General features: G+C 44.0%; 1 protein-coding gene across 6 annotated transcripts in view; it reads left to right on the forward strand.

Annotated features, from left to right (window-relative positions):
* The window catches only part of DAAM1 (dishevelled associated activator of morphogenesis 1), a 159,451-nt gene that overhangs the window by 114,080 nt on the left and 18,941 nt on the right, over window positions 1-26,430 (forward strand). For 5 of the 6 annotated variants that reach the window (XR_004967489.1, XM_036308894.1, XM_036308904.1 and 2 more), the window contains 7 exons: window positions 305-443; window positions 730-788; window positions 3,880-4,067; window positions 4,574-4,873; window positions 5,180-5,287; window positions 12,741-12,847; window positions 20,551-20,635. Coding sequence is in view for 5 of the 6 variants with exons in the window: in XM_036308894.1 (XP_036164787.1) it covers window positions 305-443; window positions 730-788; window positions 3,880-4,067; window positions 4,574-4,873; window positions 5,180-5,287; window positions 12,741-12,847; window positions 20,551-20,635 (986 nt within the window). In the remaining variant the exon portion in view is untranslated. Of the gene's footprint in view, window positions 1-304; window positions 444-729; window positions 789-3,879; window positions 4,068-4,573; window positions 4,874-5,179; window positions 5,288-11,658; window positions 11,689-12,740; window positions 12,848-20,550; window positions 20,636-26,430 lie in introns of all 6 variants that reach the window. The other variant, XM_036308927.1, reaches the window with a different exon arrangement.

A 26,430-nucleotide genomic window follows, 5' to 3' on the forward strand; every position in this document is an offset into this window, starting at 1 on the left:
CCAGTGTTTCTCCACACAGCCTGTGGGATGTCGTGAAGTTCTCAAAATGAAATTAATTATAACTTGCTTTGATTTTAAAAATAAACATACACCTTACAACACATATAGACAGGGGTACAGAGTTCCTCTCAAGTAAGTAAATGATAATCGCAGGTCTGAATTCCAGAAACTCTGGGAAGTGTAGGTACAGATGTAAACATCTCTCTGGTTCCAAGGCTGGGCCTTCGGGTGATCATGTTGAAAAAATATTCATTCTAGTTGAGAAATAACCTGATGTATTTTCCACCACTGTTTTCTTTTGTAGACAAGAGAAGTGGCAACACCGTTCAGTACTGGCTCCTACTAGATAGAATTATACAGCAAATAGTTATCCAGAATGACAAAGGACAGGACCCTGACTCCACACCTTTGGAAAACTTTAATATTAAGAATGTCGTACGGATGTAAGTTTCTTCCTACTTTGCTGTCTGTAAGATAATAGTGCCAGTTGTAAGACATTTATTTTAATCCTACTTTAAAATAGCAGCTGGGAGAACTGAAATGTTTTAGAGGTCAAATAGGAATTCCTTGCTATACACGTGTATTATATCTAAGTCTCGTCTGGATTGCCAAGTGTATCAAGCATGCTGAGGGGTTCTCTGCAGCAGATTGTTTGTACCTAGAGAGCATGCATTTAGCAGCAGGCCTTTTGTGAGTTTTCTAATGAATGCTACTTTAACTATTACACAGGTTGGTTAATGAAAATGAAGTCAAGCAGTGGAAGGAACAAGCAGAAAAAATGAGAAAAGGTAAATGATGAGGCCCTGACAAGAGAAGAGGCTACATTATTTGTTATTGGGCAACTAACTCTGCTTTCTGTATATTTTAGAAATTTACATTGATGCATCTTATTGACCTTAGTACATAAGTCTTTTTTTTTCATGTCTTAAAGGCATTTTGTACTGGTTTTTCTTGAATTTATGCTATTTTAATTGTCATGCTACTTCCCAAATTTTATCCCTTTACTATAATCATATAAGTTTTTTGAAAAAGCTTGAAGAATTTGCTGTTCAGTGTTTAATTAAAATTTTCTTGACTATTAGTCTTCTTAGCCCATCTCCTACTGCATAGTTGCTCTTTAAAGCACACTGGGTTGTTAAAAATATACTAAGGAACACCAGGGATTGCCCAGAATTTTAAAAGAGAAACACGGGCACTTGGTTTCGGCAGCCCAATTCTTCACATGACCTCACTTTAGCACCAGTTATAAAGAGAGAAATCATGCAGAGGAACACTGACCTTTGTAGATATATGTGTTATATGACATTAACAGGCCAGCTACTGGTGAGTATTTGGATATGTCGTTGATAGTAATAGTAAGCATTGGATGACAGGAGGGTCATTTGTGCCCATGCTGTGCTAGCCTCACACAGAATGGGTATAACTTTCTCTCCTCCTTCAAAATATTACCAAATTAAAGTTGGCCCCTTTGAGAAAACAGTCATACTCCCAGCCAGTATTCATTGACTTCCTGTTCCTTGTCCACGTTACTCAGTCACAGCCAGTGAAATACAAGAGCACTCACGCCAAGAGTGTTGAAAAGAAGATCGAAGAGCTGCAGAAGCACTTCCTTCCCTCTTGTCCTTTTCCATTGAGCAGAAGGGCAGGGCCACACTGATAGGGGAAAACGCCAAATGTGAAGTTCTGTCATATTCCAAGTTCCTCACATGAATTCAGATTGCTCTCCAAAAAGTAAGGTTGCACATCCATTTTTAGAAATAAATTCTAGAAACTTCTATAGAAAAAAAAAATAGGAACATTGACTAAAATAGTAAAGAGAAATTATATCAAAAGAAAATGATCAATGAGTGGTATTTTAGGGATATACCCTTAAAGGATGGAGACTCAGGTGTGCAAGTTGATGAGAGAACTGAGGACAGAGCTTTGCGGTCATTCAATCACTCACTCCATGGATACTCACTGAGTGCCTCAGTGTGTCAGGCATGTGCTGGGCTCTGGGTCTGCGTCTCAGCTCTGCCCCTGACTGTGTGGGTAGGCTAAGCCCTGATCTCTTCTCCAGCCTCCTCCTCTGAAAAATGAAGAGTAAACCTAAATCACAGGGTTGCTGTGAAGATTAAATGACAAAAGGAATGTAAGGACTGAAGCATCGTGTCCAACACATGCCGGTTGCACAATAAATGACAGGGACTTTTGTAGGCTGCGGTGATACAGAGAAAATGGCCACGGTCAGTAGGAGGAACAGGATGTTTTAAAGCGAGGTCAAGGGAAGGGAGTGAAAGGAGACATAGTAGATAAAACTCTGTTCTGGAAGCTTCAAGTAGCAAAGTTGTGTTAAAGAGGGCACGTGTTGATGAGTTAGTCAGAGGGTGGAGGCTGTGAGGAGACAGGAAGTTCCATGACCCTGAAAGGTGGAGCATATCTGGGGAGAATTCTCTTGTGCAGCACACCCAGTGAGCACTGAGTAAACGCTTAGTAAATGGATGATAAATGGATGCCATTTGTGGAGAGAATCCTTTAGTCTGGAGCTTACCAAACCTGGCATTACATCAGAATCATCTAGGGAGCATTTGGAAACCACAGACCCCAAGCCCTGCCCCAGCCTGCAAAAGAGACTTTCTGGGATAGAGTCTGGGTTTCTGAGATGTTACTCCCTCAGGCGGTTCTGGGGTGAGGCCAGATGTCAGAGGCTAATGACTGGTGATGGAGAGTCGAATCTTACAGCTGTCAAGGAGGAATGAAACGGAGATAGAAGAAGGAAAAGGGGAGACAGGGAGGGAGTTTTCAGATGTGTCTGACTGCCCAAAGTGGTAGACGTGGTAAAAGTGGGTTAACCGTTACCTTCGCTCCAAGGCTGGTAAAAGCCAAGGACTTGGGTGTCTTGAACCCTTCTCTGCAAAGTCTGATCTTGGTGGACTCAAGAGGGAAAGTAAGAGACAGAGAAAGCAAAATTTTCAATGTGTGATCAAATTTGGACATAGACACCAACTCTGTATAGCTCTGCCCCAGTGGGTTATCTCTCTAGTGGGTTTACTGATATAAAAAGAATAGGGATTGTAATTGGGGCCAAGCATTGGAAATGAAGACCTGCAGTCTAAACTTCTTTAGTCCTCTTTTCTAAAGCCCATCACTCCCATTAGTGCTAGAGCGGCCGGCATATTGACAATGCAGATAAGCACTACTGCTGATTCCAGCAGGACTGGGAGTCAGTAAAACTACACATGAGAACAACTACTTTTCTCCCCATAGGACGGTGATTCTCATGGTCAGCCAGTACCACCGCCCTAAAGATATTTAATGCTGAGATGATAACCTTTGTTTTCACAAGTTTTAAGAACTATTTGCCAGAAGCATAACATTCTTCTAGTCCAAGTAGCCTTCTGAGGGGGGTGGAAGAAATGGCTGCTTTGGAACAAACACTGGTCTGGCAGCAGCATTTCCTCACAGTGCAAGATCCTTCCTCTCAGCCCCTCTGTGAGTCAGACACAAGCCAGAAAAGCTAGCTAAGCAACCCTGGGCCTCTCTCTTCATTTCTAACTTGTGAAGAGGCCCTTTTGATACTCATTTTCCCGAGTGTCAGTGAAGGGCCATGTCTATGACAGGATTCTGAATGAAGTTCCAAACAGGCACCATTCTCCTGCCCAAGAGCTGTGGCTCTAGGGTCTCTTCCTCCGTCTCTTAGAAAATGTAGTAGTGAGTAAAGTTCTTCATCTGAAGCCCCCTCTAAGTACAAACACCATTGCGCCCGCAAGCCGCTCCCCTTGATGGAGAAGAGGAATATTTACCTAATAAAGAACCTCCCCATCCTCAGTTTTCTTTGTAGAGAAGACGCTTCGGCTTTGAAGAGAGCCTGGTTTTCATATCTGGCTGTTTCCTATGCAGAGCACAATGAGCTACAACAGAAATTGGAAAAGAAAGAGAGAGAATGTGACGCCAAGACCCAAGAGAAGGAGGAGATGATGCAGACCTTAAATAAAATGAAAGAGAAGCTTGAAAAGGAGACCACTGAGCATAAGCAAGTCAAGCAGCAGGTGGCGGATCTGACAGCCCAGCTGCACGAGCTCAGCAGGGTGAGGACCACAGGCAGCGGCTCCACCCTCCCTGATCCTGCCCCTGAGCCCCTCGTCCTAAGTCGCCAGCTCCTGACTCGGGGAGAAAACCTGAACCAGCTCCCGATTTACTGCGTGGTTGTGAGACTCGCCCCCTCTGCTATCTTACAGGCTGGGCAGCAGAGGCGATTTGGAGTGTGTATTTTTTAAATACAAATCCTCTAATAAGAGCAAGGGGAGTCCCATTAGCCTTTTAAAATAAAAACTGATTTCCAGAAAACCCAACTGGACAATGGTTCAAAAGTGAGAGGTGTGTGAACACTTTGCGTAGAAGCACCAGAGCACCAAATACAAAGGCCCCACACAGTAGAGTCCACCATGGCCTGGAAGGTCTGTTGGCCTTACTGCCCCTTAGATCCCACATGCTCAGAATTCCTCTGTAATTTCAGGCAAAGTGTCAGACTTTTAAAATCATCCAGTGAATTTACTTCTTCCATTGACCTCTTTTCCTATGTTTATCTTTGCAGAGGGCTGTCTGTGCTTCAATCCCAGGTGGACCTTCGCCTGGGGCCCCAGGGGCACCCTTTCCCTCCTCTGTGCCAGGGTCTCTCCTTCCTCCCCCACCGCCCCCACCTCTGCCAGGAGGAGTGCTTCCTCCTCCTCCTCCTCCCCTCCCCCCAGGGGGGCCTCCCCCTCCCCCAGGGCCTCCTCCCTTGGGGGGGATCATGCCCCCTCCTGGTGCTCCGCTGGGTCTGGCACTAAAGAAGAAGAACATTCCTCAGCCCACCAACGCCCTGAAATCCTTCAACTGGTCCAAGCTGCCGGAGGTAAGCCATTGATCCCGCTCCCCCCTCCAATGGGTGTCATTAGCAGCTCACGGTGCTGTCACAGAAAGGGGACACAGCCCTGGCTGTTAAGTGATTTTATTTTCTAGTATGGACTCGGGCTTCTCACCACCTTAGATATTTAAGTGATAAAGCTTCTGAAATAAATGGCACCTTGTTGGAAGCCAGCTCACTTTGAGCATCTGGTAGAATGAAAAATTGGGGATAGCAGCATTTTAAAATATAACCACGTCTGTTCTTTTTGTGTATAGCTGTAAACCCTAGTGCTTATTAACTTAATATTTGCAGAACAAGCTGGAAGGAACAGTATGGACTGAAATTGATGATTCAAAAGTCTTCAAAATTCTAGATCTTGAAGACCTGGAACGAACTTTCTCTGCCTACCAAAGACAGCAGGTAACAGCACATGCCTTCCAGATGCTACAGAGGAAACCACATCCTCATGCATGATCCCTGGCCACCTGCCATACCCATGCCATGATAGGCATCTTAGTTCTAGGCTGTTTGGTCTACCCTGCATGTTCCTGCAAAGCAGCCTGGTGTATGTGTCCACACGTGTGTGCCTGTCAGTGCGTGTGTGTGAACATGTCAAAGGTATATAAGCTTCTTGTTAGGGAGCTTCATACCCTGGTGTGTGTCCAAGACCTTGTCTCCACTGGTGGAAGTTCTGTATATTAACTTGTTTAGCCAAAATAACGTTTTGTCTGAAGCCATTTTAGTTTATCTGACTTTGGAAAAAAACACACCATATCAGATGGTTATTATCAGAAGCAGACTGCTTTTTTTCAAATAGATGGGACCTTTAGAAGTTTGGGGGTTGGTGAATGGCTGTAATTTGGCGGCTAGCTGGAGCCTAGAGAGAAGTTTTTATTATGTCATGAACACTATCGACTCAGAGTGGGGCTGGGAGGCTGAGCAAGTGCACAGGTGGCGGTGATGCAACTAGGACCAGGGAAGCTTTGGGAAGTGAGCAGAGCCCTCGTGATAGTGGTGAGAGCATGTGATCCGTGAACTCCCGTCAAGTATGCGTGGTACCTCTCACGTGGGCCAGAAGAGGTCACAGCAAGGTGGCCAGGTTCAGCGTTTCAGAAGAACAAGGAAGAGGTGGAGTGGGGTCCCAGGCAGGCAGTCAGAGACCTGGGAAGGGAAAAATGAAGTCCCTGAGTGTGAGAAGGAAGATCCTTAAGGGTGACTGTGGGAGGGAAATGATGAGGAAAGCAGAGTGCGGCTTAAACAAGGAGCACTCGGGTGCTGTGCATCTGCCAGGCAGGGGCATTCCTCGGGCTTTGCTGAGAGGCCCTTCGCTCCTGAATGAATCATGCCGGAGTTGAGTCTCCTCAAACAAGCAGCACACTTCCTAGTCTGCTTAGGCCTGGCCTGGTGCCTAGGAAAGAGTTCTCAAAGCAGAACTGCCCTGCACCGAGGGAGAAGATGCCTGCAGCTGGGAGGGGACACAAAAGATGGGGGGGGTTATTTTTAAAATGGCCTTGAATACATCTGCCATTGAAAAGAAAAGTGGATATGTCCTTTAGCCAGAATATTTTCACTTAGAGGGACAGCCTCTCTGCAGTGCATTTTAATGCTATTCTAGAAGTGTGCAAAAACGCAAGTGTTGCCTGGCATGGCCGCATAACCTTAAAACAGGACTAGCTGGTATCAGACGTAAGTGTGAAGGCAAGCTTGGGCAATACCATGCACACCATTAAAGGAAATGAGGAACAGGAAGATAGGACGTTGTCCACTAGGAAGCGAGACACTTGACCTTTCAAGTAAAGGGTGTGTTTAGAGCCCTCATACAGCAGGTGCTTGGCGCAGACTCATCCCTGATCGGCGGCAAGGGTCTCCTCCCTCTGCTGTCACAGCAAGGTGTTCTCTGGGCCTTGACAGTTTAGCTGATTTCCTGGGAAAGTCAAATAATTTTCTGACCTCATTACATGGCCCATTGATTTTCTACTTTAGTTTCAGTTACTAATAGTAATACTGGTCCGTTCTGGTTTCTGAAGGTGAGGATTTGGTAAGTAAATTAAAGGAAGGGAAAACAGCAGTTATTCCAAATGATGCTATTCAAGCCTGAGCATGTGGCTTGCATTTATTATGAAGGCAGGTGGTTGAAAGACCCAAGTTTACAAGACTCATAATTAACTGGCTTTCAGCAGAAGGTGCAAAAGGATGCTGCCAAAATGCTCTGGGACAAATATGTGGACAGTTCTTAAGAGCTCTGGGAGACAGGGTTGCAGAAAGCCTGGCATTGGGCAATTGTCTCCTAGCAACCAGTCACTGTTTAACTAATCAGTAGTCATTGCAGTCAGGCTAGACCAGCACATTTCAGTTGTACTTACCACTAAGTAAATGGCAAGTAGAACCATTGGTGCCATTTTCAATAGCACTTCCTGGAGAAAAGTTTCAACATACCTGCTCAGCTTGGTTCAAGCATGTTTCTCCTCTTGCTGCAAGAATTTGAGATGAGAACTTGAAAGCCATAAATATATTTCCCAAATGAAGGAAATCTGAGCCATTTCATTGAACTTACTGAACGTAGAGGTAGAAAAGATGCAGGCACTCTAGTGAGAAGTTGTAGACAGAATAAAGGAAACAGGCTGCCTGTCGCTGACTGTCCGCTAGTCTCAGAGTATTGTATAATTATCACACTTGAGCTGCTTTCTTTTCCACTCCCAAATGAATACTAGGAACCTATTTTTCCTATGGTATCTCCTCTTTCTTCCCTCCAGAGTTTAAATAAAAAATAACAACAAGAAAAACAGACCTTGGTCAAATTCCCTATACTAGTACTTCAGCCAGTTGATTGGCCAAATAAATTTCTCAGAGAGGAAAGGAACCCATGTAAGCCATTATCTGTGTGCATGCAACAGGAACATTGCACAGAGGAAGATTGGGGAGGAGGGGGGAAAATATTTATATATATCAGATCAGTATAATTTAGATGAATATTAATTAATGACATTTAGGAGAGATTTTTCTATAAATATATGTTCATAAACATGCACAAGATATGCTCCATTTGATTTTTAAAAATATTGTATCATTAAAAACAGGACAAATATTTATACTGTCTGCTTTATATATGAAGTATTTCAAATGATGCAAATGTATTAAATGGTTACGCAGGCCTACAATGCAACTTGTAGAATAAAAGCAGAGATAAGGGAAATCTTTAAATAACAGTAAGGTAGGCTAAAAGATGATAATCAGTTTTGGTATGGAGTTCCCAGTCTCATCAACCCTAAAGTTAGTTCTCAAGGAGCTCTTATACTTATTTTTGAATTTAATCCTCACACCAGTTCTATGAAGTGAGTATTATTCCTATTTCACAGATAATTAAAAAATGGCTTAGTGTATATTCAGTGTCCAAACAGGTAGCACAGTCAAGTATACCAATTGCATAATTCTTAGCTTCCTGTTGTTCTTATGCCATGGTTTTATTCATTGTGAAGGTTGGGTTTTGCAAAGGATTTTCTTTAACTGCAGTTTTAAGAATAAGACCATTCTTATTCAGGCCTTTTTTCAGTGTGGATATCAAAGGTGTGCAGGGCTGATTATATAAGCTTACGCGCCACATAAAATGGAATTTAATAGCGTGCAGTTATTCCCCTGCTCACATTCCAAAAGTTCATTTGAAAGTCAATTTCTTGAATCTCAAAAGCTCTTTTCCTCATTAAAACTATATTACACAGGCCAGCCACAAAAGGCTTATTTTATTATATAAAGAAGTGCATTGTGTAGTAATACTATTTCACATACAATTAAACAATATTCATATTGGTTTTGTGGGAAATTTTATCTTGAGATGTTATAAATTCATTCTCCCTATCCATGTAGTTGGACAGAGGGAAATGAACTTGACATTTACCTAGACTAGAGGGAGTCATATCTTTGTGGCAATAAATTAACAGCTCACTATCTTCATTCCTCCCCGCTGCTCTTTGCCTGAGGACACCCCTTCTTTATAGGTCCTGTTATCAGCCCGCAGAATAATATCTCAAAGCCTCTCTGCTCTGATTTAGGGAACAAAGGGTAACTGTGTCTCAGACTCCACAACCTGATCTCGCCTGCCAGTGTGTAATGCACAGATCATTCTTGGGGTCCCTTTCGGAACATTTAATGGTTCTTCTGATACAAATGGTCAAATAATTTTCCTTTTTATTCTTTTTACATGTTTCATTATTCTGTTTATCTCGTTTTCACATTGAAAAATTATGTGATTTAGGAATATATTTCAATAATCTTGGTCCTTGAACACTGAAGAGAAAATTGTAAATGATGATTTTTCTTAAGACTAAAGTATAAGGTAGAGGTTCTGTAATGGACTGCATGGTAAGAGTTAATCAAATGCAGGGTTTATATAAACATCAGTGTATACAATTTTTCTGGAGAGAGATCCCAGCTTTTATCAGATTTACAAAGGAATCTCAACCTCAAAAAGATTAAGACCCATTCATTTATTATCTGAGAACTGTTGAGTCATTACTTCATTGTGGAACCCTATCTATAATAATCTATCAGCACTATTCCTGAAAATGCAAATCCCAACTTCCTATTTATATTCCAAGCCCAAAGCTCTACACCAAAAAGATCACCTGGAAAAATCAGGCAGCCTGTTAGGTGGAGCCAAAGATAAATGATTCTGTCAAGTTTGGTTCAAGCCAGTTAGTGAAGAATTTAAGGTTTCAAAAAGAATGTTAACTTATTTGAAATAGATCTGGAAACATTGTTATTTTTGTCATGCCCCATCTAATAAACTTTGTGATTTTATTTAAAATGTGATGATTCAAGCACTCTTTAAAGGAAGGGAATCATAAGGCTAACAATTAACCAAACTCTCCCATGGCATTCCTCATCCCCTCCCCTGGAAAGATGAGACACATTACTTAGCTATTAATTGTTGCACTTATTACTGCCGCTGCTTACAAAGGGGAGATCTGGACCAACTGTTCAACTCAGCTGAAAGCAGGACAGTAGGAGAAGAAAAGGACTTGATCATCAGCTTGAAAGATAATTTTATGATAGCTTCCAAGTCCTGAGCTCATAACTGTGTGTCAGACATTGTACAAAATGCCTTACATGCATTATCACATTTAATCCTCATACTAGTAATCCAGTTGTTGACCCCATTTTACGGACAGACTGAGCACCAATACCAGCTAGTTATTGATAGTTGCTTGATTCCATAGCCCATGACAGCAGAGGTCAGAAATCTCCATTTCCTGATGGTGGGAATTTATGGAGAGTTGCCAGAGAACTTTTTAGAAGTTTCTTTTCTGAAGGCCAGACAGTGAGAGCCAGATGTAAATTCAACTAAGCAGCTTGTCTCTTTAAAAGAGAAAAGTAGGGTGCCCTAGCCGGTTTGGCTCAGTGGATAGAGCATCGGCCTGCGGACTGAAGGGTCCCAGGTTCGGTTCCAGTCAAGGGCACATGCCCGGGTTGTGGGCTCGATCCCCAGCAGGGGACGTGCAGGAGGCAGCTGATCAATAATTCTCTCTCATTGATGTTTCTATCTCCCTCTCCCTTCCTCTCTGAAATCAATAAAAATATATTTTATAAAACAAAAAAAAGAGAAAAGTAGGGTAAGGCCTCATGGAGTTCACGTCATCATAGTTCTTTCTGCCCTTGAAAGGAGAAACTGCTTTTAAAGGGAACAAGTCCTAAGGAGTTTTAGAGTAGAAAAATTGACAATTACAAGGACAGGAGAAAACTGTGACATCAGAGGAGAAGTTTTCTTGTGGTTATCAATTATTTTTTAATGCCATTCTAGAAAAACAGTCCCTCATGTCAGGGTGGAGACAGGGGAGGGGGCATTTTGTTTCCCTCAAGGATGCTATCTATGAAGCCGCCCATCTGCGTAAAATTGGCCTTAGTGGCACTGCCAGAACCAGTGAGGCCTTAAGGAATTTGCTGAACAAATGCTGGTTGTGCTAGTGGTTGGTCCAAAAACTGGGGTGTGTTTTGCACACCGAAGCTGTATTCATTCCATCATGGCAAGAATATATAAAGAAATTTGTGACTTTCTCATAATGTGTCAATTACTTCTTCCTCTTTTCTTCTTCATTCCAAGTCTTTTCTATGGACTATTTCAAGAAGAGGCTGTTGACTTTTGTATGCTAGAAACAGCCCTGAGGCAGTTGGGACAGGGCCACCGATGACTACACAGCACACAGATCCCTTATTGTCTCCCAATTAGTGAGCTCTGTCTTTTCCCTCCCTGTCGCACCTATGAGCACTGAGGGTTAATACTACTGACCTATGTTGTTGAACCAGTCTTTTGTCTTTTCATAATCCTCCCTTGTGATACAAGAAGACAGAAGATTGCTTCCACCAAATATATATGTAGTAGTATATACCAATGGGAATAATTTCCTTAAGTTGATTCAATTGATTTTTTTTTTTCACTTCAAGTAAAAATCATGTTGAATCAATGGAGACCAGTGGTCCTTTCAAACAGGATGTGGTTCCTTTCCCAACTTGAGTCTTCTTGGGGTGTTTGAATTCCTTTCTCAATTTGATTTTCCACCAGTGAAAATGAGGTGCGGCCCATGCCATCTATCTCTCTCTACCCCGAATGCTCAGTACCATGCCCTTATTTGTATTTTCCGCCAGAGTCTCTCATTTTCATTCACCCTCATTGATGCTCCTAGGAGCGTAGTCACCTCTTACACCCCTCCCTGATCTCCTGGACTTACCCCCTTTGTTGCTGTGGTTTCTGAGCTGCATGTATCTGATTTGCCTTTCCCATGCCTCTGCCGTGGCTGTAGGACTTCTTTGTGAGCAGTAACTCCAAGCAGGTAAGTGAGCTACTACCTGAACCTCGCTTAGTGTAAACCAGCTCCCTATAAGCTCGAAAAGTCTCTGTTATCTTGTTTTGTTCAGGTAGTGTAACAATGCCTAGGTAATTTCATGTTGGGTTTCAACTCTTAGCTGGAATCTCATCACCACAAAAGACAGTTGCTAAGTTTGGTCACATGGTGCTCTTGGTATAAATTCCACGTCATCTTTGTTTCCTAAGCTGTTACACAATTCCAGAGCTCCTTACATTTTATAAATGGGTCCTGACAACTGATAATATTAAACTTGCTATTTATCTAGTTAGTCTATGTTTTCACCTTGATGTCCAGCTTACACAAACAGTATCTTATATATGATTGTTTTATGCTTCTCCCACCGTAAGCTATGACTGGCCATCATTGCTTACAGCTTTCTGCACAGCAGCAGGGTTGCAAGTAGTGTTTCGTTGTTAACTCAAGTAATTGGACTAATGCCTTGAGCTGTCCATCAGGCTCCAGGGTAACGAAAGGTACCATCTGGGCTTGGGAGCTTCCTGTTGCACATGACGACGTTTGGGGTCTTCATTGTTCAGCCTTTTAAGTGCTTAGGATGCAAGCGGTTGTGGGGTGAATGTGCCCTACAAATGGCCGGACCAGCGATGGCAGGCCTCAGCTGAGCTTGATTCATAGTGACAGTTCTGTCTGCTGTCCATAGGGGCTTGGGGGACAAAAGGAGGGCACCACTCCCTGATAATGTATGCACGCGTAGCATCTTCAACTTAGGAGCACTTTGTTCTTCCAAACAATGCTTTTTCAAATGTGGGTGGTCAGTGCTTCTTATTTTCCCTTTGTCTACTAGATTTTAGTCTTTGTTTCAATTCCATCACCCTCCTACACTCCCCCCTCACCATCTCAGCTTTGCCTGTGTGTGTGTGTGTGTGTGTGCGTGCGTGTGTGTGTGTGAGAGAGAGAGTGTGTGTGTGTGGGGGGGGGCGTGCACGCAGGAAAAGTATGTGTCTGAAGCTGGAGTGTCCCTGGTTGACTGTGATTGATTTCTCTCATGCTCTTTATAGAAAGAAGCAGATGCCATCGATGACACACTGAGTTCCAAACTAAAAGTCAAAGAGCTTTCGGTGATTGATGGTCGGAGAGCTCAGAATTGCAACATCCTTCTATCAAGGTATTGTTGATGTTGAATAACATTTTTGGTAGGACCAACTTCTCTATCATGTGGCTCCAAAATACGTGTTTTCACTTGTTCTTATACCACAACTGTGTGAGATACTATTTTTCGGACTCTCTGCTAAGGTGAGGACAACTGTGGTGCTTACTCTCCCAGTGGAATCTGTCAGAGCGGGTTGCCTACTGTCTTAGAGTTTAATTTCCACAGACTCCTAAGTTTAAAAAGCAGAACCTCCCAAGTCCATGTTTGTGTGTGTGTCCCTCTCCCCCTCAGTTAGCCTGTAAAATGGACGTTACTTTTATTTATACATACTTCTTGGCTTCAGAGATATTTTGGCTGTTGAGTAAACACTGTCACAGAATCAGGCCTGACGATGAACCTTTTCTTTTTTTTTAAATTTTCCTTTCTGTAGTCATCTTTTTATACTTCAAGGTTATATGATTTCATGCTCTTTCTGAACATTTTTATGACTAAAAGAATATGTAAATCTCAAACCTCAATGAAACGCTAATGTAACTAATTCAGCTAATGTTCAGAAATCTTTCTCATAACTAGTGAACCATCTCGACCTTGGAACTTGAAAAGAAGAAAGGAAATTTTGGAGCCTGGAATCTGATTGTCGCTTCAGGTTGTCTAGGGCATTTCTAGTAACCTGTCTGGATCTAGTTTCTTCTTTTCTCTAAAGGGGACTTTCACATCAGGCAAAAGTACCTAATGCTTATTAGGGGAATGAAGATGTAAAGAATCCTGAATTTTGAGGCTTTAAGTGTAAGTCCCATTGGTTGCATTCCAGAAAGAATGCTGTATATGCATTGAGGCTGGTGTCAGGTGACTTCTCTTTCAGGGAGAGGGAAGAGAGAAAGTAGGAGTCCTGAGTTTTTAGAGGGTCTTAGAGTAAGTTTCTTTTAACACAAAAAGCTGCTGCTTGGTTTTCAGCCTAGAAGCTTGATTGTTAGCCAGATATATATTACTCCAGGGACCAAATGTTTCTTTTAGTGAAAGAGAAATTGAAGCCTAGTGAGATCCCTGAATTTTAATACAACTGATGCGGTAACATGAACCATCCTGTTAGCTAGCATTTCCTTTCTGCCTCTGGAAGAAGGGACGCTGTGTAAATGGCCAGGCCCTGTATATCCCCACATTTGCTCCTCGATCACATGCTCAGGAAGACACCACTGAAAGCAATTGAAGGCCTCTTATTTTTCTTCTGGGTGTACACAGTCTGTTTTGTTCCAGTTTTTTTAATCCTCCTGAGGATATGTTTATTGATTTTAGAGGGAGGGGGGGAGAGAGAGAAACATCAATGGGGGAGAAAAACATTGATCGGTTGCCTCCCATGTCTACCCTGATTGGGAATTGAACTCACAACCTTTTTTTGGTGTGCATGACAACGCTCAACCAACTGAGCTCCAGCTGGGGCTATGTCAATTTCTTTTACAAATAACATTCTTTATTTATTTTTTTTATCTCACCAGAGGATATTTTTTCTTTGATTTTTAGAGAGAGCAAGACAGAGAGAAATATCGATGTGAGAGAAATATCGATTGGTTGCCTCCTGCACATGCCCTGACCAGGGCCCTGGCCAGGGAGGAGCCTGCAACCAAGGTACGTGCCCTTGACCAGAAGCAAACCCAAACCCTTCTATCCACTGTGCCAAACCAGCGAGGGCTACAAATAACATTCTTAACAGCAAAATAAAATGAAAATTTGGGAAAAGTGGTGTTTTTTTTTTAATTTTTTCCTATATTTTCAGGAGGAATACTTTAAAACAACTTGACCAAGGAAGCTGTCACTCTTGAATTTCCATGGCACTTAAGTGCTCTTAGGACTACAAATTGTGACCCAGTTCCTTATAGACAGATTATTCTCGGTACTAGGTGCCAACCAGAGTAATTACACTAGTTATAGATAAGGTTACATATCTTGCTGGCAGATTTCCCATCCCTTAATTGACAGAATCATTTCATATTTGTGGTATGTAATTCCCTTGTTACCTCAAAAATGTCAGAACCTAAGATGACTTAGAACTTGAATGTATCCGAACTCTGGAAGACAGCTTTAAGAGCTTGCCTCATATCTGTTAGATTATCTATTAAAACACAATTTAATGAATAAGTGCTATTGCAGTGTGCATAATTAAAAGTTATTGTGCGTAACAAAGCAATTTAGAGTCTCAGTTGACCTTATGGTAATTGAGCCTATTGATCAGGTTCCAAACCTTCCCTCCCACAGAGGATCCATCAGCGCTTGCTTTCCTGCTCAGTAGTCAATAGTTTGCACTCCCTCCTTGGGAAAGTGCAGGGCTGATGTGCTATATGTGCTGTGGTGAAGGTAAAAGAAATTAAGCAGGTTTCATTTTAGTTTGTTTTTTATTTAGTTTTTGTAACCAGTCAGCAGTTCTCCTGATTTCGTTCTTCCCTTTTCGTCGGCAATGCATTGCTACCCACTAAGGACCCAGGGGCTTAACGGAGGGAAGAGGTCTGGGAGAGCATGTTTGATATGTTTTCTTAGAGAGTTACCGCTTTGAAGCATCTGCCTGCCTGGTGCCCTGCCGGGTGCCTTGGGATGTACCCACACTTAAGATAGCACTGCTGCCATGGGAAGCTCATGCTGACTGGAGAAGAAAGGTGACACAGGCGAGGTGACTTGTGAACGATGCAGGGCTCAGATTGGTCTGACAAGGAGACAGAAGCTCAGCCAGGTCAGAGGGACAGTGGGCCTCAAAGGGCGATAAGTTACCTGGGCACGGGGGACAGAGGCAGTTCCCAGGAGGCGTGCAGCTGGAGAAAAGGCACCAGAGGGGTATGAGCCACTAATAAAGAGAGCCCTGTGATTGCAGCAGATGGTTGTCGCTTGGATTGAATGAGACCAGGCAGGAGAGCCTGCAGTCCGTGCCCGGTGCCTTCGTGAGGGCAGGAGTCCACCCAGGATCCACCATGCCCTCCTCATCTATAAGACGGAGATAATGAGAGTGGTGGCCTGGCAGTGGGCCTGTGAGAGTGGACCTGGCAGGGTGCCTGCATGTGGGAGCTGCTCAGTCAGTGGCTTGTTCACGTGCCCATGAGATCGGAAATTGGCGCAGCTTGTTCGGAAGGAGATCACTTTGTCTTAATAAGGTTGCAAGTTTGATCGTGTGCAGGACAGGTTGGAATGGGTCAAGGACTGCAGCCGTCGGGTAGGAGGCTCTTTCTGTTGCCCAGGGGAGACCTGACAAGGGACAGAGTTGAGAGAGATGGAGAAGCCCTGAACAGAACCCGGAGACTGATTTTGTACATGGGGACAATGAGTAGGAACATTTCCAAGTTGATGTCAAGATTTCTTACCTTTCCACACTTACTATCTTTCTTTTTTCCTGCTTATTTCATTTCCAAAGGGTGGCAACCCTCTCTGTTTCTTATCTCGCTGACTAGGAATTTAATTCCTAGCAACATAGTCATTACATCAAATTCCGCCCCAGTGGAAAGTCTGGGGTATATTCCATTTAATGAGTGTATGTCTGCAGTGCTTCTTCTCCCTCGGAGCTCTTCCTTACCCACACACTGCAAGTCAGTGGACTCTTTGGTCAGAGGCACCTGCCACAATCTCACCTGGACCTGAGCAGACAAACAGAAAGGAAGCCCTTCCCATCCCAGGGGCCGGGGAGGGTGGCTACAGACCCTTTGTATGTGCCCGCAGCATGAATGGGGTCACTGTGGCTCCTAGGAAGAGAGTGCCTGGAAGGTAGGTTTTGAATCAGAAGCTCCAGGCCATGAGGGACTCTGAGGAGGGAGTGGAATGAGAATCCATTCCTCGGCCCCGGGCAGGGTAAGCAGCAACTTTTCTACTGCATGTCTGTAGGTGGTACGTGGCAGTCTAAAATTCACTCTGCTTTACTCCCCCAAACACCTCTCCCTTCCAAAGGGGAAAAAATAAAAGACAGGAAGAAACTGGGAAGCTGGCTTATATTGCAAAATGAACCCACCTAAAAACACGTTTATGAGTGTCCTGCCATTCTTTTTTCCAGATGCCCTCTAGCATGGCAGCCGGGGTGTCGTAAACCACAGAACTTTTAAAGCAGGAGGATTTGGCTTAAATCCACCGAGGCCTAGCTAAGGCTGAGGTAGCCATCCATCCCTAACTTACTGTAATTACGCCTGGATGTTCCAATTCTCTTGGCACATTTTTGAAATACTTGAGTAGAGCAAGGTAGATTTAAATACTGTTTTTAAATGGCCAGTTTGTTTCCTGCTTGTAAAGAAAGTTGAAGTGGGTGTCTTAGAAGTTGCCACCCTCCAGCACACCAGAGTGCTGCTGCCGAGCTTTAAAAGCAATTAAAAGGCTAGGACTGGTAGGGGCCTTAAATTACAGAGATTAGCAGCTCATTCTGTGGATGACAGATGACACTAAGAACCCGGCAGCCTATGGAACCATCCCGGAGGGCAGCATACCTTCTCTTTCCCCAAGGTAGAGTTTCTCTGTCTGCTCCAACGGGCCACGTGCAAGGCGGCATGTTGACAGGTCGATTTTCTTAAGTACTACCCATTAAAGTCTCCAGTCTCTTTGTGGGCCACATTAAGAGAAACCAAAATTGTTATGAAGTAGAGCTAGTGCTTAGTCCAGACAGCCTCTCAGGGGGTTGAGGAGCATAAATATATACAATTTCAAAAGCAAGAAGTTCTGCACTCCATATGGGGAGCTAATGAAATGCACGTCTGATACTTCAAGTATTGTTCTCTGATTTTCAACTCCTTTTCTTTTAAATGCAAAACAGAAGGAACTCTGCAGAACTGCATCCTAATGTGGTTTCTTCAATTCAGTGTGAAAAGGACAGGGGACTAATTTATTTTTTTCTTATAAGCCGAGCTTTTCTCGTGAGGACTATAGACATTTCCACAGCCAGTTGGTTTCCATTAGTGGCAGTTTCCACCTTCCCTAACGTTCCCTTCCTCGGCCTCACAGGACCACACCGTGGTGTTTGCCCTTAACTGACTGAAGAGCCTTCGGTGTCCTGGGATGTAGGGCTGCCCGGGCCTGTGCAGTGGAGACCTCGATGCTGGGATAGTTTTTCCCGCCATTCGTTTCATCCAGGCCAGTTTGCCTAATTGTTCCACATCATGGAGGCTTTTCCCTCATGATGTTCCACTGACTACCATGTTTATGGGGCACTGACTAAAACAATCTGTAGAAGTCTGCTCAGGCCCAGCTTACTGTCCACAGCCCAGGAGTTCTGATGTTTCCACCATCGGGCAAGGCGGTAGCATGGGCCTTGTTTTAGAACGTGGACAGCTGGGCGTGTTGCCTAGAGGCTCTATTTGGATATGAAAACATGAAATAGAAAAGAGTGGTATTAGTACACTAGGGTTCCCCAATTTGTGCTCCTTCCCTGTCCTACTTATTGGCACATGAAACAACGTTCCGTTTAAATGGCGGGGTGGATGGTTTTAACGAGATTGTGTCAAAATCTAGAGGAGGGAATGAGCCAGAGTTGTCAGAGCGGGCTCCTCCCTGATGGCCTTTGTGTCCACCCAGCTCTCTCCAGCCCTCTGTCTGTCTGTCTGTGAGAACATGGCAAGCACCTGAGCTTTGTGTGCACCTGTGCCTCAGCTTATCAGTTGATTCTCCCACCTCTAAAATAGATACCACGTCTTCTAATTCTATTTTGACACTCCCAGGCCTCATGGGTAGTGTATGCAGAGAGGAATCTATGGTGAAATAATGGGTATAAGAGTACTTTGGGAAGTGTTCATAATAACCCTACTAAGTGCTATTTAATGATCAGATAACTGCACGTGACTATTAAGGTTACATAAGTATTGCTGCCCTTTTTTCTGGTGTAGAGAAGTCTGCTTTGTAGAATATACATACAGTGTATTGAGCCCTTCTATGGCCAGGTACTATGCTGAACAGTTCACATGTATTATTTCACTTTATACACCTATACACACACTCCTTTATTTAAGTGTAGTCGTTATTATCCCTACTTTATAGATGAGGAAACTGGGCTAAAGAAGTGCTTTTTCCAACATCTCACTGGCCAAGAAGTGTCAGAGCCAAGATTGGGGACTAGCCTTTCCAATGTCAGTTCCCCTGTCCTCAAACGTTTCCTGTGAGGGCTGTACGTCTTGCTCCAGATTTGTGTTTATGTCTTTCTCTTTAGTCCTAAATGTTATTCTTCTTGAAGGTCTTAGACTGAAGAACAGATCAAATGAAGTTAATATGCCACAGTAGTGGTAGCTTGTAAGGAAGTGAAATTTAAAAAAATAAGTCTGGGTTAGATGTTTACAAATAAAACAAAAGAATGACTCCGTTGTTACAGCTAATAATCTGGTTATGACTATTGGTTGTGTCTACTAAAAACACATTTTTAGAAGGATGGTTTATTTATTTATTTTTATCCTCACTGGAGGATATATTTTTTCCACTGATTTTTAGAGAAAGTGGAAGGGGTGGAGAGAGAGAAAAACATCGATGTGAGAGAAACACATCAATTGGTTGCCTCCTGCACATGGCCCAGCCGGGGCCAGAGATTGAACCTGCAGCCCAGGTACATGCCCTTGACCAGGAATTGAACCCGTGTCCCTCCAGTGTGCGGGGGGCGGGGGGACGACACACTCTAATCACTGAACACACCGGCCAGGGCTGCAAGTATGTTTTTTTGTTGTTGCTTGTTTTGTTTTGTTTTTTAAATATATTTTTATTGATTTCAGAGAGAAAGAGAGAAGGAGAGAGAGACAGAAACATCAATAATGAGAATCATTGATAGGCTGCCTCCTGCACACCCCCTGCTGGGGATCAAGCCTGCAAGCCAGGCATGTGCCCTTGGCTGGAATCGAACCTGGGACCCTTCTGTCCACAGGCTGACGTTCTATCCACTGAGCCAAACTGGCTAGGGCCAAGTATGTTTTAATATCATGACTCTTTACAGCTAACACTTTGGTGTTCTGACATAATCAAGACATAAATCCTTAATGAAATTAATAAATCATATAAACTTATTATAGATAGAAAACAGATTTGTGTCTTTGCTTAAATCCTTCCCTAAGCAATATTTATAAAAAGAATTTGGGATTAGCATCAAGAATGTTGGGTTTGTGTGGATACTGCCACTTCTCTATATGTTTTACCATGGGCAGTGGCTTCACTCTTCTGAGCCTCGGTTTCTTCCTCTATTAAACAAACAAAATGAACCATTAGAGTTATTTTGAAGTTCAGATGAAATAACATGTGAAAACTCCTCAACTGTGAAGTGCTTGTACTTTTTATTACTTATATTAACTGTTGTTCAATTTTTAACACTACTAGTAACATAGATTCTAAACTTATTTAAATGCATTTTAATATGACAGCAAGCTTACACTCCTGATATATAATCACATTAAGATTCTAGTCTTCCACTGTCACCTGTAGTTCATGAATATATTAAAGAGAATGGTGTGTATGGGTGTTGCCCCTACTTCTCATCTGCTAATCCCTAAGCAACAGAACATAACAACTTTGTTCGCTGTGTCAGCAGAGCATTACAAAGCCCTGAAAGAATGTTAGAGCAGTTTCAAAATACTATTTTTAGGTGCAATATTGTCAGGAAATAAGTTTTCACTGAGAGATTTCTTAGCAAAACGGTATTTGAAAATCAGCAGCTGGAGTAGCAAAATGAATTATCTTCCATAAAAGTTTAATGCTCAAACCAGTATTGTTAACAAAATAAAATATTCTTTCTCCAGGTTGAGATTATCCAATGATGAAATCAAACGAGCAATTCTAACAATGGATGAGCAGGAAGATCTGCCCAAGGACATGCTGGAGCAGGTGAGCTGCCAGACGTCTCTCACAGCATAAGTGATGGCGAGCTTTCAGCAGGGAGTAAGACACTGAGGAAAGTGGCTGTTGCTGGTAGACAATGTTTTCATCTCTGAACTGAGGAGGTTGAGCCCAGGTTCCATAGGGTTCCATTAGGAAATTATTGTGGCTCTGTTCTCTCCATGTTCCTCAAAATGATGGGTGAGACGCAAGGTGATAATGTTTGTCAGATGCCTGGGATCCACAATGCCAGCATTTGGCAAACGTGTCCTCCTGCTGCTATTACGTTCTTATGCCTTTGTAAGCCAGATATATATCTATTTGATTTACTGAAAAATCTGTTTCACAGGAGTATCAAGAATCTACATAAACTGACCCTTGCTAAATCCTTAATACAATTGGTGTCTTGGTCTTGGCTTGCCATTCCCACAACCACAATTATACCCCCAGCACTACCTTCTACATCTAAATATTCACATATATCGTAAGGTGGGGTTTCAGTTCCTTGGGGCTAAGACATATGACACGCTTCTTCATCATACGTGGCAGTACATTCAGTTGCCAGAGCTGGCAAGCCTGGGATGGATTTACCCACAGTCAGCACACATCCTTGTTCGTGGTATTTGGAGATGATTTGTATTGTCCTTGGCGGGCAAGTCAAGGTGTGGTGGCCTAGCCTCTCTTCAAGCAGTGTTTCTACAACATGCTCTGTGCGTGCTGTCCAGCAGCTTTGTTCAGTGTCCCCAAGTGACAGTGCTGGTAGCTAGCAGATGTTCTCGAGTTATGACCTATCTCTTGGTCGGGGCCTGAACTGTTCTGACTGCTTGTCTCATGGTCCCTGGGACCATGAGTGATTTGGGGCAAAAGGTCCATGTTTGTAAGAGCCATGTACACCTAGGGTTGACTGTGGACACAAGCAATCATGAATCCAGGCTGAACTTGAGGGCTCACCTGGAGGGGTGCTCAGCTCCCAAGAGCAGAGGAAAAGAATATTTTGCATTGCCAGCAGTGACCCTGGGTGGCGAGGCTGCTCCCGATGGGGTGCTGTCTGCATGTGCATTTCCAGTGGTGCTCACTGGTGTCCTGAAAGGTCTGGGACACAAAGCAGGGAGGAGCGATGAGTGCGGTGTCACCACCCAAATGGGCCCTCCCTCCCTGGAGCCACTGCAGCTGCAATGGTCGGAGGTGAAAACCCTCGCGCTTTGCAATGGGAAAACCTGCATACTGTCCTTTTAAGGTTTGATTTAGTTTTCAAAACAGTGACTGTGTTTCCAAGTCTATTGGGATGCTCTGTGTATGAATAGTTTAAAAGTAATTCCTGGAGAACCAAGATGGCGGCATAGGTTAACGCCGGAGTTTGCTGCTTTGAACAACTACTTCAAAAGTGAAACCAAAAAACGGAAGGGACAGCACCCAGAACCACAGGAACGCTGGCTGAGTGGAAGTCCTACAACTAGGAGGAAAGAGAAACGCATACGGACACTCAGAGGAGGCGCAGTGCTGAAGTCAAATTCTGAGGTGCGGAGTGCGCGAGCGGGCTGGCGGCGGAGGGCGCGGTTGGCGTTTTCAATCGGGAGGGAGTCGCAGACTCTGAGCTCCAGATCCGGGCGAGTCTTTAGGGACCCAGACTCAAACGGGAGCAGCGGGACTGTCTGGCTTCGGTCAGAGCGAGTGCAGCTTTCTCTCTGAGCTTTGCAGCGGGTGCTGGGACTCAGAGAGGCAGAGCCCCTGGGGACAGGACTGAGAGCCGCCATAACTGCTCTCTCCGGCCCACCCTGTTGATCCTGTCCGACCCGCCCCGCCCAAGCCCTGCACAGAGGCTTTTGCCGGATAGCCTCAGGCAAAGGCTAGATTAGCACCTCCCTAGAGGACAGAAGTTCTCTCACTACTGACACAGCTGATTCTCATAGCCACTTGGCCTGGAGGTCAAACCCTCCCTGGAATTAGCTACAACAATCAAGATTTAACTATAAGACTTCGAACAAAGACCACTAGGGGGTGCACCAAGGAAGTATAACAAAATGCGGAGACAAAGAAACAGGACAAAATTGTCAATGGAAGATATAGAGTTCAGAACCACACTTTTAAGGTCTCTCAAGAACTGTTTAGAAGCTGCCGATAAACTTAATGAGATCTACAAGAAAACTAATAAGACCCTCGATCTTATATTGGGGAACCAACTAGAAATTAAGCATACACGGACTGAAATAACGAATATTATACAGACTCCCGACAGCAGACCAGAGGAGCGCAAGAATCAAGTCAATGATTTGAAATGCGAGGAAGCAAAAAACACCCAACCGGAAAAGCAAAATGAAAAAAGAATCCAAAAATGCGAGGATAGTGTAAGGAGCCTCTGGGACAGCTTCAAGTGTACCAACATCAGAATTATAGGGGTGCCAGAAGATGAGAGAGAGCAAGATATTGAAAACCTATTTGAAGAAATAATGACAGAAAACTTCCCCCACCTGGTATAAGAAACGGACTTACAGGTCCAAGAAGCTCGGAGAACCCCAAACAAAAGGAATCCAAAGAGGACCACACCAAGACACATCATAATTAAAATGCCAAGAGCAAAAGATAAAGAGAGAATCTTAAAAACAGCAAGAGAAAGAAACTCAGTTACCTACAAGGGAATACCCATACGACTGTCAGCTGATTTCTCAACAGAAACTTTGCAGGCCAGAAGGGAGTGGCAAGAAATATTCAAAGTGATGAATACCAAGAACCTACAACCAAGATTACTTTATCCAGCAAAGCTATCATTCAGAATTGAAGGTCAGATAAAGAGCTTCACAGATAAGGAAAAGCTAAAGGAGTTCATCACCACCAAACCAGGATTATATGAAATGCTGAAAGGTATCCTTTAAGAAGAGGAAGAGGAAGTAAAAGATAAAGATACAAATTATGAACAACAAATATGCATCTATCAACAAGTGAATCTAAGAATCAAGTGAATAAATAATCTGATGAACAGAATGAACTGTTGATTATAATAGAATCAGGGACATAGAAAGGGAATGGACTGACTATTCCTGGGGGGGAAAGGGGTGTGGGAGATGCGGGAAGAGACTGGACAAAAATCGTGCACCTATGGATGAGGACAGTGGGTGGGGAGTGAGGGCGGAGGGTGGGGCGGGAACTGGGAGGAGGGGAGTTATGGGGGGAAAAAAAAGAGGAACAAATGTAATAATCTGAACAATAAAGATTTAATTTAAAAAAAAAAAAAAAAGTAATTCCTTAGCCTCCGATTCATTTTTTAGAGTATTTGCAGCTCCTCCCTCCCACACCGCAAACCATCAGACCCGCCTCCGCCATCCCCACCCCCAGGTGGCCCCCTTGGCAGCGGTCTGCCTCAGCAGTCACTGGCCCAGAGTGAAGAGCCGCAGAAAGCTGCCTTAGTCTTGAGGCCTTCAGCCCCTATCGACAAGGTCATATGTTTAAATTCCACAAGATCTGTTTACTGTGAAATTGCATCCAGCACAATTCCTCCTTTAGGGAAAGGATTTCAAAATCTTGCCAGAAGGGCTTGCAGTGCAAATAGAATGAACTTCAAATAAATACAAGTAAGAAAGTCAGTCTATGAAGCAGAATCTGGCCCCCGAGGACCCCTGACCTGATCTCTCCGGTGACTCTGTGTCTCGTGCTCTTCCTTTTCTCCCTGATCTGCTATTCCCCCTGTTCCCTTTTCCTTCATACCACACTCTTCCCAGATAGGCGCTGGAGCCAGCCTCTCTTTCCTCCTCTGTGACTTGCATGTGAGCCACATTCATTTCCTCCTCTCCTGCTTTTAGCTCCTGAGCTCAGAAATCAGATGAGGTCAGTATACTCTCTTGGAATGTATACCTTTCTCCCACCCCCAGGTGTTTGTCTAACTCATCTCTAAAACTCTCCACACACAGTCTGTTATCCGTGCTTTGAGAAGGTCTGTACCTTTAGCATGGTCCTCTTACTATTCTCTTGTAATGAAAGAGAGCTAGTGGCCGTGTTATCCTGGACAGAGTTGTGGGCTCAGCATCATGAGTGGGGGCGATACCTGAGACTAGAACTGAATTTCCTTGCTAGTAGGTAAAAATCCAAACTAAGGTAGGGAAGCAAGCCTTTTTTTCTCTCTTCCTTCTCATCGCCCTTGCCACTGCCTTCCCTCTTGCACTGAGGAAGAGCAAGAAGAAGCTTGTCCTGTCCACTGTCACTATTTGAACAGCGGATCATAAATGGCCAGAAGCTGCCAGGCCATCAGACAATGAACTCTCCAGCATCCACTTTCATCTCCCGCCCCTGCCACACCATCAGGAAAGAGGGGTGTCTCTGGCTCGGGGACCAGCCAGATTAGAGACTCTGCCCTCTCCTAGGTCTATCACCTCTGCCTCTTGACATGTAACTTGTTTGAGTCTCAGCTTTTCAACACATGCCTCTTAAGACCCCACATCTCCATCTAGCTGTTGTCCTCTCTCTTTTTTGGCACAGCTCAAGTTCTTGAAAGTCTGTCCCCACTCACCTCCTATTCACTCTTCCTCTACTCACTGCAGTTGCCTTCCTCACCTCCCAAAGCTGTGCTCACCAAGGACACACAAATCCTTGTTGCCAAAGCTAGGGCACTTTGCAGCCTTCTCTTCCTTGATTTCTTGGTGTGGCACTGATGGCACTTGCTCCCTGATGAAATGCTTCCCTCCTTTGGGCCTGGGATTCCACAGTGGCCCCTCCACGGCCTCCTTTGAAGGTGTCTCTTGTCCTCCTCCCTTAAATGCTGGCTTCTCTGGAGCCCTGCTCTTTTTCTCTCGATGTCTGTCCAGGTTGCCTCACTCACTTCCAAGCACATTACAACCAATACCAATGCTTCGTCTTCCTAACAGGTTAGGATTTCAGACCCAGTTGTCCTCTTGCCTACTAGAAATCACTACTTGCTACTCCTGCCATATTTGGAACTCTAAACTCACATTCTCCCCATCCACCCATCATGAGCCTTCTCTTCATGGGTTCCCTGGTACACACTGTATACAGATTGCCTCAGTCAGAAGCCGGTAGCTCATCCTTTTGACTCTCATCTACCATAATTCATCCATCAACAAGCCAGGCCAGTTCTACTCAAACCCCCTAAATAGCTCTAGGACCTCTCCACTGCCCAGTCCAGGCCACCATCCTCTCACCTGAATCACTGCGTTAGCCATCTAATCCTAGCCCCTAATACTTCCGATCCCTTCTAATTCTACCTCCATTCTTCAGGCACAGTAACCTTTTTAAAAATGCAGACTCATTCCCCTACTTAGGATTTTGAGTTTATCCCAGTACCCTCAAAATAAGACTGAACTTTTTAATTTAATTGATTTGAGAGAGAGAGAAAGGGTGGGGGGTGAGGAGAGAAACCTCGATTTGCTGTTCCACTTATTTATGTATTCATTGGTTGATTCTCGTTTGTTCCCTGACTGGGGATCAAACTGGCATCTTTAGAGTATCGGGATGATGCTCTAACCAACTGAGCTACCTGGCCAGGGCAAGACTGAACTTCTTAACAGGCCTTTGCTACTCCCCAACCTTGACCACTGCTGCCCTCCCCCACTGCTGGTCCAGCTGCTCTTCCACCTGCATAAGTGCTATGTCACCAATGCCAGGCCCTGGCACATGATAGACACTGCCTGGAATACACTTCCACCCTCACACCCTTCACCTCCTTCCCTGTGGTTCTACTTCTCTTCCTCTGCTGGTCGCACCCATACTGACTGCCTTTTCTGAGGTGCCTGGTTAAATCCAGCATTTGAAACCCTGCTAAATAGAGTACCCAATGTCAGCATCAAGTTCTAGGGAGG

Source organism: Myotis myotis, unplaced genomic scaffold, assembly GCF_014108235.1.
Source record: "Myotis myotis isolate mMyoMyo1 unplaced genomic scaffold, mMyoMyo1.p scaffold_m19_p_1, whole genome shotgun sequence".
Classification (NCBI taxonomy): domain Eukaryota; kingdom Metazoa; phylum Chordata; class Mammalia; order Chiroptera; family Vespertilionidae; genus Myotis; species Myotis myotis.